Genomic DNA, 16086 nt, shown 5'->3' with positions numbered 1-16086 from the left:
AATGACATGTAAACAAGGTGTGAACAGATCAGTTAAGTGATAGCCTGAGGTTAAAAACACGGTGATCAAATTCAGCGTCTGAAGTTGGCAGAGAGATTGCCTTACCACCTTGGGAAGGCTTGAAATTAAACTTGTTTTGAAATGTAGGTGTTAAGTTTGTGGAAAAACTCACTTGCGCATCGCTAAACAAAGCTGACTTTCCAGATTTGAAGAGAGCTCATTAAGCTCTCAGGCTGCCTTTACAGGAGAGAGGGGCTGTGCTCGCACCGCACAATCTTTCTTGCTGAGGTTGTGTTTTGTAGGATATGTGAGGAAAAAATCTTCATCTGAAATCAGAGCTGTACTCCCTGTCTGTCTGCCATTGGCCTCTGCTCCCTGTCACTAGCAGTGGGCAGGGCTGTACTGTCAACTGCACAAGCTAACAGAGCCAGCAGCTCTGCGTTTATTTTTGTTGGGCTTTTGAGACCTTACTAACTTGAAGGAAGTTTTTGGAGATACCAGATTTCTTACATTCAGCTGTGCTTATGTTCAGCTATTTGTTCTCCCTGGCATTGCCTTCAAGCAAATGCAGGGGGAGTAGCCTCAAAAGGAGCAAAAATCCCTTCCCATTTTAGAGTAAATGGAAGGAGGATTAAGCTCCTTCCCCCAGTAATCAGATCATCTGATTGCTATGGCTTTTGAAGATGATTATATGTTTTTCTATATCTGATGGATTTTGTGTGTTCATGTGAAGTAAAAGTTAACTTGACTGTGAAAATGTAACTAGGTTTTCTCTATGATAGTTTTACCTTTGGTTGTTTACTTTGTATGATGGCCGCAGATCATACATCCAAGCCTACATCATGAGGCAGTGGCAATCATTCTGAAGCTGTCCTGTCTTACGCTCTTCTCAAGCCGTAGGCTGTTGGTAGCTGTCTGTGACCTTTTGGAAAATGGAAGGACTCCAAAGGTCACAGCACCAAGGATTCAAATGAAAGTGGGATAAGAGGGGGGAAGTGGACTGGATGGGAAGCTCTTTAAGCTGACTGCAGTATAGAGGCTAACCCAATTCACGTGTGGACCAAACAACACCTTTCTGTCACCCCAAGCAGCAAAAAAAAAGGACAAGTGCAATTGGATTGTCAGTTTCCAACTGACAATTTCCAAGCTTGTCTATGTCGTCTTGTGGTTTCTGGTCTCAAGGTTTAAATGTAGGAAGCAATAGCTGTGTCTCTAGGTCTGTGTGTGTGCAGTAATACACATGGTATATTTGAAGCCCATCTTACCAGCAGGGCTCCAAATAACTCATAGTATATAAGTATTACAGTCACCATTTTGCATAAAACACTAAGTCTTCCTTCCTTTTGACAGATTGAAGACATCATTACGAGAATGCAGGATGACAAAACAGGTGGAGTTCCCATCCGCACTGTCAAGAGCTTTCTGTCTAAAATCCCCAGTGTCGTCACCGGTAAGGACCCTGGGTAGCAGCCAAGAGAGCTTGAGCTGGTACTTGCTGGCTCTAAGCAAACTACTACAGCCACAAAAACAAAAAAAGGAATGTAAGAAAAAAAAAAATGCCCCTCTCTGCTTATTTTCCTGCTTGTCACTGTTACAGGGTGCAGTACTGAACCAAGATTTCTTAATTCTGTTTAAGCAAGCAAGCATTTATATTTTAGGGGTGCATTATTGAAAAATGTTATATAGCTTTTGTGGCTATCACATTATCACCAGTCAGAGGAATTCGCTGTTATGGGGATAGGACAATATCAGAGAAGAGAAATAAAGAATATAATTCCCAGATATTCTTACTGGACTTCAAGTACAGGTAGAGGAATTTTATGCATGTGTGCTGCTTTATTAAAGCTGTATGTACAAAAGTGAAGACGGTGCAGAAACTGTGAGTCAGAGTATAAAACTGTTCCAACATGTGTTTCCAGGCAGAATATCATCCAGTGCAATAAAGAACTCTGCCATTGATAAATGAGGAGTTTATTCGGGGTGATGTAAATTGCTTGGAGGATTTGTACTTTAGTTTATGGTACATGTTTTCACTAATTTAATACTAGTGTTCACTATGGTAGCACAAAACTACTGGTTTCCCGCTCCTTACCAGTAGGCTGTTGTCCAGTATGAGATACCTTGTGGTATCTAATTTATGAGGATGTGTATCTCTGTAAATATGACTTTTTTTGTCCTGCAGAGTCTCTTTCCGAATCAGATAAAATCCACGCATTGAGCCTGTTTTGGGAAGTTTCCCCTCCTATTTGAAAAGTGAAAGGCTTTGTTCTCTGTGACTGTGACTTTGTGGCAGTAAAATTCAGATAATCACTAAAAATGCAGAAGTTGTGTTGCTGCATATATATAGCACATCAGTAACTCAGAGAAGACTGACAGTTCAAAGTTCTTGCTCTTGGGGTCTTTATGCTGTTGTAAAATAATTGAGCAATATCTGTTGTCAATGGGGATTCTGGCAGTGCAGCTGGTATTAAGCCATTGTTCCCTGAAGTAGAGCATATCTGAGCTGATGCACTTCAAAAATATCTTTACAGTGAAAATGGTTGTATGGGGCAGAGTTTGAATGATTCAGGAGTGTGAATTGATATCCTTGCATCAGAAAAAATGTCAAACTTAAGCTACAAGAAGGGAATACAAATCTACAGATTTCTTGGGGAAAGGCAGGGAATATGGAAATTGAAATGAAGTTTCTACTGAACTGAGGTTTAGTACAATTAACCCCATTTTACTGAACAACAGGCTCTTCTGTCTAAAATTGATGTGACTGGTGACTCAGTGTAACTGGCAGTTGCAGGATTAGGATTTTACAGTGTAAAAGACACATGAATCTAGACTGAGGTGTGAAAATTGTGTTACTAAATTGCAGGTTATGGCTGGATTGGGTATGAGCTAACTGTTCTTGAAGGTTCCTGGGGGAAATAACCATTTATCTGATTTTAAAACTCATTCTATAAGCTCAAGTCTGCAATACACAGGCTGGATGTTTTAAGATTAACTCATCTAAACCAGGTTTCTGATATTCCTGTTAATATTCATAGCATTTATTAAACATTTGATCTAGTCATCAAGTCACCACCCGTTACTCAAAAGAAAAAGGAAACAGGTGACTTCACAGCATCTTTAAACAGGTTATACTTATCCTTGGGTACCACTCTGGTTGACAGCTCCCTGGTGTGATGGAAACTGCCTTGCACTCTGCTGTTCTGGAACAGCAGCTGCTGTTGCATCATCTTTAAATGGCTGGTTTATACAGCACAGGAAACAGTAAAAAAAGATTAAGATAAAATATGAACAAAACCTCCCTTCAAAGCTCACAAAAAGTTCTCAGATTTGGAAGGGAACAAGCTCGGTATCATTCCCTTCAGGTGATTTGGAGGCAGCTCCCTTGTGATGCACCAGGCAGCAAATAAACCCTCTGAGTTTGAGAAGTATGGGAAAATAATGGCTCAGCTGAGAGTCCAGAGTTTTTTCCATTTCTCATTTCTCCTTTCAGATGCATAGATTTGCCTATTTGTATACCAAAACCAAAAGAAATTTATATAATATTTCAGTATTTGTGATAAATTGGTAAAGAGCTGGAGCACTTGAAGAGGCAGAAGCACCTATGTTTAGGCAGAAGCTGAGGAGACTGGGTTTGTTCAGTGTGGAGGCAGGAAAGCTGAAAGGAATGAAAGGGTATGGAGAAAGCACAGTCAAAGCCTTTCTCAGGAAAGCATGTTGGAAGCATAAAAGGCAATGTACACAAGCTGCAGGAAAAGAAATCCCAACTAGTTTAGGAAGAAAGTTGTTTATAATCAGAGCAGCTGAGCATGGGCCTGGTGGCCTGGAGAGGCTGTGGAACCAGCATCTGGAGGTGTTCAGAAAGCCCTGAACCCAGCTGAACCGAGCAATCTGACCTAACTGTGCAGTTAACCTTGTTTTGGATGGAGGTTAGACTAAATGAACTCCAGAGAATCCTTCCAACTTGAATTATTCTTAGGTTCATTGTATATTCAGTTTTGGTGCTCATCTAATTCCACTCAGTATCATGAACAGAGATTGTATTTTTCAGAAACTTTGGATGTCCTCTTGCAAAGAGATTGATTTCTAGACTCTGGCATTCTCAGACAGTTTTCTACCTGAAAAATGGAACAGCAACACTGAGATGTGACTTAGTTGGCAGGCTCACAATGACTGTGATTAACAGGGGGTTATTTTTGCTTGACACTTCTATTTTAATTGCTTCTTACACAGGAGAAATATAAAACCTTAAGAGAAAGAAACATTACAGCAGCACCTTGGTGCTCTAAACAGGCGGCTCTGTTTATAGTACAGAAAGTGAGTGTTTGATTTAAAGTTTGAATACCAGGGAAAAAACCACTCATCTGGTTTGCTTTCATCTCTCCTGATGCCTAAGGTGTGAATGAGGCATTGAGTAACTCAAGGAAAGGAGCCTCCAGGAGTTATCATTAATGGTCCTCTCCTGACAAGAGGAATCGGGGAAAAAGATGAAAAAACCTTTTTGATTGTATGATGAGTCCATGTAGGGATGCAGTGCCAAAGGCACATTTTAATCTGCATTAGAAGTAGATTTGGGTATCCTCTTCCCTGGTTTTGGCTCAAAGTCAAAGGAGGACACAGCTCCCTATTATCTTCTTGGTTAAGTCTCCAGTTTTATGGACAAGGCACAGAGAATAAAAGTAAGATGAAACCAGCCTGCATAACATCTGTGTGCTTGTATCTGACATTTTCCAATGGTAAGTTTAGAGTATGGAATAAAAAACTGACTGAGGGCAGGTATTGAGTAGTGTTGTGGTCTATGTCCAGATTAGGCTGTCAGCCAATGCATGTGATGGCAGTTGCTGCAATAAATGGGGTTGCACTTCTAGTGAGAAAACAATTTCCTCAGTAATTACAATGTTTCTGTAAATGAATCAACAATTTTCTATTTTTCCCAGTCATCAGACTGTTTAAGAACATTTAATTGCACTAACAAGCAACATAACTGGCTTTCTAGTCATCTCTTTGATTTCCATACAATTGCAACTTAAAATTAACCTCTTGTTTGGTTGGAGGACCAAATGTGTATTCTTTCTGCTCCCGCTGATTCAGACTTGACCTTATACAACATTGCCAAAACAAGTCAGCAAGAAATCAGTGCTGCAAAGCTGAGCCTTCCAGTGCAAAAAGCCTCCTTTATGCTTCTCAGTCTGCCCCCAAACTCACTCCAAGTTCATCCTTGTACTCTGTTGAGTTGATACGCCTCTTTCCAGCAGCAGTCCCCTAGCTGGGATCTGGGTCATGCTCTTAAAGCTTACCCCAGCACTCACTTGTCTTCTTGCTCTCCTCCGCAAGCTTCCTGTGTGGCTGTGCTGGATAGATGAGTGATGTCCTCACTGTACTGCCTTGTGTGAAGTGCTGCCATGCAAGCCTTGTGCACACAGCCCTGCCAATGCATTTCAATCCTGACCTGCCATGTCTGTTTTATTTAAGTCCTGGACCACTCTGAGCTGAAAGTACCAGTATTACTGAAATATGCCAGATGGCCTGTCGTTACTTGAGACTCATGATCTAAACCAAGTTTAAACTGCCATGTGTCTCTGTCTGAAGAAGCCAGCATGTGTCTTGGCAAGTGCCTATGGCATTGTCCCAGAGCACATCAGAATGTCACTCAAAGAAGATGCTGGAGTTTGGAAATCCCATAGAGTTGGGAAAGGGAGACTTCATTATTGATAGTGTTCCCTGGTGAAGTAGTTCAGGACAAAATTTCTGCTAGAGGACTTCATACAACCATTGCAAAATGAGCTCCTGTGGTGCTGCTCTGAGGGTATTCATTGCCTTTTCCCTTCAAAGGAGATCAAACACATCTCATCTAGATGTGGCAGCCAGAAGCACAAGAGAGAAGAGTGAGTTCCTTGCATCCAGGGTTTGAAAGGTCCCTGTTCAGAGGAACTGTACAAAGAAAGAGGTCATGGTATGGGGAGCAGGACCAGCACTGGCAATGCTGAGAGCTAGCACCTATCACCTAGCAGGGCCCAGAGAGCAAGCTGTGAGGCTGAGTGCTTTGCCATGATGTTTGCTTTTATTAATGCTTTTGCAGGGGTAGAACTTGCCTTGCTGCCTTACAGAAACTAATTTCACTGGGTCCAAGAAACTCCATAAGGTGGCTGCAAATGGATTTGGGCTCCTCTGGGCCATCTGTGCAGCTTACATCTGCATGCATCTACTGTAGCATTTTAACCAGAGGAATGTGCCTGATACAGATTTCCCTCAACATTTGGGTAGTTTCATTCTCAGTTTAAACCACTCATGCCTGAATCTGGGACAGCACTAGTCTCTGAACCTGAACAGCTAAAACTTTTGTCAAAAATAGTGTCTGGGTCTGAACTTCTAGGCCAGGTCTATCTATCTTCTTTTATTTGTCATTCCTCTGCAGTTTTGAGGCATTCCTCTCCTGTTTTGAGAAACAGGAGGCTTGAAATGTGGTACTGAGTCTGCTTCAGACAAAGTTAGTAGGTGTAGATAGTCTCAAAACTAAACCAAGGTCAATCTCTTGCTAAACATGAATGAGCCTATTTAGTTAAAACAAGCAAAACAGAGAGGGGGGACACCAGACAAACCAAACAAAAAAGAAACAACAAACAAAAAACCCACAAAAAACTCCAGCAAAACTTGAATCAATATCCTAACTAATTTGGGGTATTTACTGATTTGCAAATAATAGAAAGAACATGTTTATGGGTTAAAATTGACATATATGTATGTCTATAGTATTGTATGGTTTTGCAAATTTATGTACAGCAGATGCTACGCAGTAAATTCAGCAGTTGTGCAGTTGTGTGGTAGAACCTGGCTTGCAAACACCAGTCAAGCATGAAATCCACTTATTTCTCATGAGAAAATGAAATGCTCTGAGAAAATTCCATTGAAACTAATTCAAGACTGGGCTTCTTCATCGCGACTTCTATTTCCTTCTTTTATACATCTCTTCTTAAAATTACACCCAGTGGAAATGTAATCCAACCATCCCTCCTTAAGAAGGCTGTTACACCTTTTAATCTAGTATTTCAAAGCTGCTGTGAATCACATAGCATTAGATATGTCAGCTTTTACACAAGTAATGCATGCGTTGCAATTCTTTTTTTTCCTGTAGCTTTCTCTTAAACTCTCTATTCTTGTGCCAAATGACAAATTAACCCAGTTAAGAAGCCAAAGAGTTGTGCCGTCTACATCCACAGCTCCTTTCTCCCTCCCTTATTTTTCTTTAACTGCATTCAGCTTCCTACCTTTCAAAGGATGAGAGGGATGGAGAAGAGAAAGACAAAAATTAGCTGCCTGAAGTGTAGCAATTCTTTGCCTGTTGTTAAGATGCAAGTCACAACTTTGTGGAGCAAAAGTTGAAAGGATTTGATTTTTTCAGAAGACAAGGGGCATAGCAGATTAATTGAATAGGATCTAGTTGTCAAATAAATATGAGAAAGTAACCAAAATTTATATTTTAGAGTGTCTATTCAATATACCTCTGCATCTGCATGTGTGTACACTTAAAGACACATAAAGAACATGCAGTTGTTCTTAAGGATAAGCCTGAGAGTGGTAAGAATGCTGGAACTAAATAAGGACAGGCTTCTGCATTTGGAGGTGCTATGCAGAATGAGTGCTGCTAGTGTTTGTGCATCACTGCCCTCTGCTGCAGTCAAGCTACAGTTCAGCCTGTGCAGCTTTTCATCACAAGCTGTGCTAGGTTTATATTGTGTGTTCCCAGCTCCGGTGGTTTGTGTGGGGCATTTTGTGTGCAGCTCGTTATATAGTAGTGGTCCTCCCTACCTGTGTGGCATGAACTTATCCCAGTTATTTGGATATGTGTAATTTAACAGCTACTCTGAGCTTTGAGAAGAAAGGCAGGTTTCATAGCTGGTTGTTGATGCCACTTCTCTGCATCTCCTTCTTAGTTCTCCATACTCTTTGGGGCTGCTAATCTCTGCGTAAGTATGCTCATACATCACATGAAGCTTGCACATCCCTTAAACATGTGTGCACACATTATGGAGTAAATCCTAAACGTTTAAATGAAATTAAGTATCGCTTAGAATTAGCAAAACTAGATGTTTTTCATAACCATGTACTTTCATATGACATCATGTAAAGTAGTCATTCCTGCAGTGGAAAATCACATCACAGCAGTGGATGCATTAAAATTTGGCTTAGGCCACTGCAGAACACTTATGAAACACCTTCTGAAGCCTTAGTATTCAGTCAGTAAAATGACCTCTGAAGTGCTATCTAAAAGCCCTGAATATTATGAGGAATTTAATTTTCTTGCATTAGAATTGTGGTCCTGCTTGTTCTTGCTGGATTTGAGTCTCTGCATCTGTCAATTGAAGCTATAATAAATCAGGAGCTTAAATATTCATGTGATGTGGGTATTCCTGTGGGCAATAAAAATACAATGAAAAATCACCAAAATCACCAAAGATAAGTGATGTTGTCAAAAGGGAAAGTAAAACCAAGAAGACCTTCCAGCTGCCTAGGCAGAAGTTAGAACAACACAAAATTATAATTTCACTTATTGAAGAATCTGAGCATGAAAATTACTGGCCTGGAAGGCATTAAGTGAAAGCTATGAGCCTGGAACAAAGCAGGTCTGTTAAAACTGTTGCATTTGGTTTTGTTTTGTTCTTCCCAAGAATTGCTTGTAGGCCTTTCCAATCTTCCAGTTGAGACTAAAAGCTGGAATAGAGACAGATTTGATGATAAATTACCTGCTGAACTCCAGCGTTACGATGAATTGGTAATTCAGCCACAATAACAAAAAAAATTTACATATTAAGAACATTCTTGTTGCTGACTGCAGTTTTATTTTGAAAGACAGCATTTAGCTGAACGAATATTGTGGCTAATGAATAAAGCATTAAAAAGAAAAGTCAACAATATTTCAATGCCTGTAGAAATTCATAGGAATGAATGATTTATGCTTTTCTGCATTCATCTTGCTATCTTCAAAAGCTCAGCAGTATTACAGAAGTTTGTTTCCAGATCTGAATGACACAGCAAAAGAGCAGAGATTAATTATAAGTACCGTGTGGCTTTCATTTTTGGATGTGAGTGTTGAGCAGACTGCACTCAAGCTGCAATACTTCACTTCTCTTGTCTTCACTTCATAGCAACCTGTGAGTTGCATGGTGAAAGATCTGCCAACACAGTTTTGTTTTTTTCACAACTCTTGCTTTGTTTCTGCCCTGCCTCCAGCATTGATGTGGGCTGCGAATCATCAGATACACCATGGAGCAGCTTTGCTCCCATGTGCCCCAAAAGCCATGTACCCCACCAAGGTGTATGTGGAGATCTGACCCTTTAGACAAACCATTTCTATCTTGAGGTACTGCAAAAGCAATGATATGTAAATGCCCAATGGTAACCACTATCAATGTGAAAGAGCAAATCCTGGAATCTGTTGCTTTAATTTCATGCCATTCCAGCCAAGAGAAAAATAAACCCCTCTTACTATTTGGTGAATACATCTGCCTCGTTATTCCATGCATATATTCTATTCATTCTTATCTATTGTTCTTTGGCTTTTTAATGAAAGTAATTTTCAGGGTGGTATTTACTGAGCAGATTCTTACTTGCATTTTAATTAAAGGGCCTATATTGCAAAACACAAGCTTGTTACATTTCCTGTGCTGTTCTAATGAAATGCACAAGTTAACTCTAGTAATTGTAAATCCAGACTCATGAACTGGTAACTGTATATCCTGTAAATCCAGTCTCATTGTCGTGGTTTAAGCCCAGCCGGCAACCCAGAACCATGCAGCCACACGCTCACTCAACCCCACTTGCTCTCCCTGCTCCTGGAGGGATGGGGAGGAGAACTGAAAGAATGTAACTCCCATGGGTTGAGATAAGAACAGTCCAGTAACTAAGGTATAACACAAATCACTGCTGCTGCCACCAATAATAATAATGATAAGGGAAGTAACAAGGGAAGACAATACAACCTCTCACCACCTGCCGACCGATACGCAGCCCAAAATGAGGAGTGATCTAGCCCTTCCGGGTAACAGCCCCCAGTTTATATAGTGGGCATGACGTGCTGTGGTATGGAATACCTCTTTGGCTAGTTTGGGTCAGGTGTCCTGTCTCTGCTTCCTCCCAGCTTCCCCTCCTCCCTGGCAGAGCATGAGACTCAGAAAGTCCTTGGTCAGAGTAAACATTACTAAACTAAAAACGTCAGTGTTATAAGCGCTGTTCCCAGGCTGAAAGTCAAAACCATAGCACTGCACCAGCTACTAAGAAGGAGAAAAATGACTGCTGCTGCTGAACCCAGGACACTCATGAATTATTTTCTAGTCTTTTACATGTACATTAGGTTTGATGATTCTTCCATGTATGATATATCTCAGTTACAACATTGAAGTAACCATTAATGTAACTGTTGGGGGTGGGGTGAAGAAGAAAGGGTTGGTTTTTTTTTTTACTTTAAATAGTAGTAAGAATTATATCGTGCACCAGCTGATTTTTACAAAAATAAATAGCACACCAGTCAAATCACTGGTGCTCAAAGCTGCACTGAGGACAGCTCGACTACATATCCAGAAGAAGCTGTAGCTGAGGGGGGTTGGCACAGTGCTGGAGCAGACAAACTGTTACTTGGTTTGCATGGATACACTGAATGGTTGATGAATAACTTGGTTTCTTCTGCCTGTTCCAGTAGAAACACTCATTTCTTTGGTCTGTTAAGTATTTGTACTGCGTAGCACCTGAGAGTGCCATACATTCGGCTTTAGAACTTTCTACCAGAAACGGCAAACAGGAAAATGAGAACGCTTCCAGGCTCACCAGGCATATCCTTTATTACAAATAATGCACATTCATGTGTTTTCTTTAACTTTTGTGTGTGTGTGTGTGTGTGGAGAAATCTCTCAAAATCACATGCTGGTTTCCCATGGATTTGTTTTGAGTATGGTGTGAATTGATGTGCTTGGGTATTTTTGATGTATGATTCACTACCACATGCAGGGAAGAAAATTATATTTTGGTCCTGCCGAGAAATAAAACTAAGCAATTAGATCTTCATTCAGTTAACTCCTATTTGACGGCCGCTTGCTTTACAAGAGTGTCTCAGCATTCTCTTGAATTACACCTTCACTTGCACAACAAGAATTTTCTCCATGCAGAGATCTCCACTTATGGCAAGGTTTTCAGATAACCTTCTACCTAGAGATGAATAATAAAATGTGCATGAAGCTTTGAGAAGTTGGTTAATGTAACATGGTAATTATAATCGCAAGAAAAAAAAACAACCAACCAAAGATTGATAAGAAAGAAATGTATGTCTGTAGCGGTGGAAGGTTTTATATCCAGTTATTGCAGGGGTGGAGGGGAGGGAGGCTTTGTTGTATCGCATAGAAAGTCTTATTCTGTTGGTTTTGTACCTATTTTTATTGTGGATAGGATTGCATCTTCTCCCTTCCCTCTTGTTTTTTTATGGAAACTTTATTGCTTCCCTATTGGTGCCAGAAACATTGTCAGATTGACCTGAGTGAATAATTTCTGATGGCTGTTTCTTGTTTGATATTTTTACATTTGCTCTAAGTATTCAGAATTTTTATTCCTATTTCCTGAACAGGAAAACCCACACTTTTTTGCAAATGAGATATTTGCTATATTTCCAGAGTTATTTTGTTAAATGTTGCCTATGTTTTTTCTTTAACCTCAGGCACATTGATAGGTGAGCTTTCAAAGGGAACAGTAATAGCCACAGAAAAGAAATAAAGGTTACTGTATTCTGATAAAATTTCAATCACAAGGCTATTCAAGACTATTGTTACTGAAAGTAATGAGTTGGACAGTGGCATATTCATCCATGTTTATTTATTTGTCAAGTAGAAAAAACAATCAGAAGACTGAATCTTCTAAAACTTGATTTATAGTTGTCGTGGTTTAAACCTAGCCAGACAGCTTGTTCACACACTCCCAGTGAATGGTGCCGGGCTGGAAGCATCAAGGCCCATGTTCCACTGAGGAACACCAGAACAACCAACAAGTGGATAAAGTGGTTAAGATTGAAGTGGCTCAGATAGACTTAGATTGGCAACATAAAGGTGAATTATTTTTGGCCCGGTGGGCCCATGACACTTCAGGCCACCAGGGCAGAGATGTAACATATAGATGGGCCCATGATCGAGGGGTGGACTTAACAATGGACACTATTGCCCAGGTTATTCATGAGTGTGAAACATGTGCTGCAATTAAACAAGCCAAGCGGTTAAAGCCTCTTTGGTATGGAGGACGATGGTTGAAGTATAAATATGGGGAGGCCTGGCAGATTGACTACATCACACTGCCACCAACCTGCCAAGGCAAGCGCCTTGCACCATGTGTGCTTGCATTGTGGAAGCTTTCCTTGGTGGAAGCAGCCACTGGGTGGCTGGAAACACATGCTGTGTGCCACTGCCCGGAACACTATCCTGGGCCTTGAGAAACAGATTTTGTGGCGACACGGCACCCCAGAGAGAATTGAGTCAGACAATAGGACTCATTTCTGGAATAACCTTATAGACACTTGGGCCAAAGAGCATGGCATTGAGTGGGTATATCACATCCCCTACCATGCACCAGCCTCTGGGAAAATGGAACGGTACAATGGGCTGTTAAAAACTACACTGAGAGCAATGGGTGGGGGAACTTTCAAGCATTGGGATACACACTTACCAAAGGCCACCTGGTTGGTCAACACCAGAGGATCCACCAACAGGGCTGGTCCAACCCAGTCAGAACTTTTACATACTGTAGAGGGAGACAAAGTTTGCGTGGTGCATATGAAGAATTTGCTGGGGAAGACAGTCTGGGTTATTCCTGCTTCAGGTAAAGGCAAACCCACTCATGGGATGGCTTTTGCTCAGGGACCTAGATATACTTGGTGGGTAATGCGGGAAGATGGGGAAGTCCGATGTATACCTCAAGGGGATTTGATTTTAGGGGAAAAGAGCCAATGAACTTAACTGTATGCTGTTGCCTGCTGTGTAATACTTTTATAGCCCATCAACTAGATGTCTTCAGGTCACCAGCAACTAGCCCTGACTTCCCTCCAACCATCATCCCAACACAGAATGAACTTTGATAGAACCAGATGAGTTCTGCAGTAAAGGAACGATCAGCATCAGCAGGCAACGATCCACTACTGTACACTGAAGCTGGGGAGAACGGTCCTACCTGGAGCCCCTGGCAGAAAGCTCCAGAGGAGACTCAAGGTTGACCCCTCGGCTTTGGGAGTTGGGGATACAAAGGATCTGAGGCCAGCTATACCCCAGCTGAGAAAGAGATACTGGCAGCCTGTGAAGGGGTTCGAGCTGATTCGGAAGTGATTGGCACTGAAGCACAGCTCCTCCTGGCACCCCGGTTGCCCGTGCTGGGCTGGATGTTCAAAGGCAGGGTCTCCTCTACACATCATGCAACTGATGCTACATGGAGTAAATGGGCTGCACTAATTACACAATGAACTCAAATAGGAAATCCCAGTCATCCAGGGATTCTAGAAGTCATCATGGACTGGCCAGAGGGCAAAGATTTCGGAATGTCACCAGAGGAGATACAGGAGGTATATGCCCACGGGCTACCCTATGGTTTTACCTGCGGAATCACGGAGAAGACATGACAAAGTGGGATGGAAAACCTACTTCATCTTTGGAGGAACGAGTGAGTGAATTGAAGAGGGGAGCAAGGGCCAAGACTGATCATCCCATGAGAGCTATGGCTTCAGTCTCTGGTGAGCAGTTTCCCAGATGGAGTGGAAGAGCTGATTTTACTCCAGCTCCTGTGATAACAGAATAATCCCTTTCAACATGACTTAAGTGTCCAACGCTGTGACGACCATTAGAGGGGCCCTGCCTCCAGCCAGGTGGAGGTAGGGGACAATCGGATTTACTGGACTGTGTGGATCAGATGGCCTGGCACATCAGTCCCACAGAAGTATAAGGTTCTAGCAGATACCGGTGCACAGTGTACCCTGATGCCATCAAGCTGTCAAGGGGTGGAACCCATCTATATTTCTGGAGTGACAGGAGGATCCCAAGAGTTGACTGTGCTGGAGGCTGAAATCAGCCTGACTGGGAGGGAATGGCAAAAGCACCCTATTGTGACCGGTCCAGAGGCTCCATGCATCCTCGGCATAGACTACCTCAAGAGAGGGTACTTCAAAGACCCAAAAGGGTACCAGTGGGCTTTTGGTATTGCTGCTTTGGAGACTGAGGAAATTGAGCAGCTGTCCACCTTGCCTGGTCTCTCAGAAGATCCCTCTGCTGTGGGGTTGCTGAAGGTCGAAGAACAGCAAGTGCCAATTGCAACCACAACAATGCACCGGCAGCAATATCGCACCAACCGAGACTCCCTGATTCCCATCCATCAGCTGATCCGTAGACTGGAGAGTCAGGGGGTGATCAGCAGGACCCACTCACCCTTTAATAGCCCCATATGGCCAGTGTGAAAGTCTAATGGAGAATGGAGACTAACAGTAGACTGTCGTGGCCTGAATGAAGTCACACCACCATTGAGTGCTGCCATACCGGGCATGCTAGAACTTCAGTATGAACTAGAGTCAAAGGCAGCCAAGTGGTATGCCACGATTGATATTGCCAATGCATTTTTCTCAATTCCTTTGGCAGCAGAGTGCAGGCCACAGTTTGCTTTTACTTGGAGGGGTGTCCAGTTCACTTGGAACCGACTGCCCCAGAGGTGGAAACACAGCCCTACTATTTTCCATGGACTGATCCAGACTGCACTGGGACAGGGGCAAGCTCCAGAACACCTGCAATTGTGGTTTAAACCCAGTCAGGTAGCTCGTTCACTCACTTCCCCCCCGCCTTCTTGCCCTCCCCCTACTCCTGGAGGGACGGAGAGGAGAATCGAAAAGAATGCAACTCCCACGGGTTGAGATAAGAACAGTTTAGTAACTAAGGTATAACACAAATCACTACTGCTACCACCAATAATAATAATGATAAAGGAAATAACAAGGGAAGAGAATACATCACCTCACCACCCCCACTCCCACCCCCCCCCAGCCTGACCAAGCACCGACAGATACCACCTTCAACCCTGCAGTCCCAGCCCTTCTGGGTATGTGCAGTTACATCCTGGGCATGATGTGCTGTGGTATGGAATACTTCTTTGGTCAGTTCGGGTCAGGTGTCCTGTGTCTGCTTCCTCCTGGCTTCCCCTCCTCCCTGGCAGAGCATGGGGCTCACAAAGTCTTTGGCCAAACCAAAACATCATTTTTATCAGCTCTGTTCCCAAGCTGAAAGTCAAAACACAGCACTGCACCAGCTACCAAGAAGGAGAAAAATGACTGCTACTGCTGAACCCAGGACAATTGATGATATTGTGTGGGGCAATACAGTGGAAGAAGTCTTTGAGAATGGGAGGAAAATAATCCAAATCCTGCTGAAAGCCGGTTTTGCCATAAAACAGAGTAAGATCAAGGGACCTGCACAGGAGATTCAATTTTGGGGAATAAAATGGCAAGATGGATGTAGACAGATCCCCACAGATGTGATCAACAAGGTAACAGCAATGTCTCCACCAACTAATAAGAAAGAAACACAAGCTTTCTCGGGTGCAGTGGGGTTCTGGAGAATGCCCGTCCCAAATTACAGTTCGATTGTAAGCCCTCTCTATCAAGTTACCCGGAAGGACACGGGGTCTTCTGGGTCGGACTCATTTTTCGGTGGGTGGTGTTGTAGTCTCTTCCCTTCTTATTTTCTCTTATCATTGTCGTCATTGGTGGCAGCAGCAGTGATTTGTGTTATACCTTAGTTACTGGACTGTTCTTGTCTCAACCCGTGGGAGTTGCATTCTTCCGATTCTCCTCCCCATCCCTCTGGGAGCTGGGAAGAGGAGAGCCCCTGGGGCGGGGGGGGAGATGTGGGCACCACTCACTGGGAGTGAGTGAACAAGCTATCTGTCTGGGTTTAAACCATGACAATAGTTTTACATTGTAGCATCTTTTATTTATCATTTACATCATTGTTACATGGATATTGCATTATGGTTGGTTGTTTGGTTTGTTTTATGTAGGAAGAGCTTATTTTATTGCTCCAAAGAGTGCTGGGT

General features: G+C 42.5%; 1 protein-coding gene across 8 annotated transcripts in view; it reads left to right on the top strand.

Moving 5' to 3' along the window:
• The window catches only part of RGS6 (regulator of G protein signaling 6), a 293323-nt gene that overhangs the window by 178734 nt on the left and 98503 nt on the right, over positions 1 to 16086 (top strand). For 7 of the 8 annotated variants that reach the window (XR_009967060.1, XM_062630844.1, XM_062630845.1 and 4 more), the window contains one exon: positions 1351 to 1450. The exons of the other annotated variant lie outside the window; for it this stretch is intronic. Coding sequence is in view for 6 of the 7 variants with exons in the window: in XM_062630844.1 (XP_062486828.1) it covers positions 1351 to 1450 (100 nt within the window). In the remaining variant the exon portion in view is untranslated. The remainder of the gene's footprint in view (positions 1 to 1350; positions 1451 to 16086) is intronic. 8 annotated transcript variants of the gene reach the window in all.

The sequence above is a fragment of the Pezoporus occidentalis genome, unplaced genomic scaffold (genome assembly GCF_034315485.1).
Source record: "Pezoporus occidentalis ecotype Australia unplaced genomic scaffold, CSIRO_AGI_Poc_V1 ctg36, whole genome shotgun sequence".
Lineage (NCBI taxonomy): Eukaryota > Metazoa > Chordata > Aves > Psittaciformes > Psittacidae > Pezoporus > Pezoporus occidentalis.
Note: the sequence above shows the minus strand (reverse complement) of the source record. Positions and strands in the feature narration are given on the sequence as shown.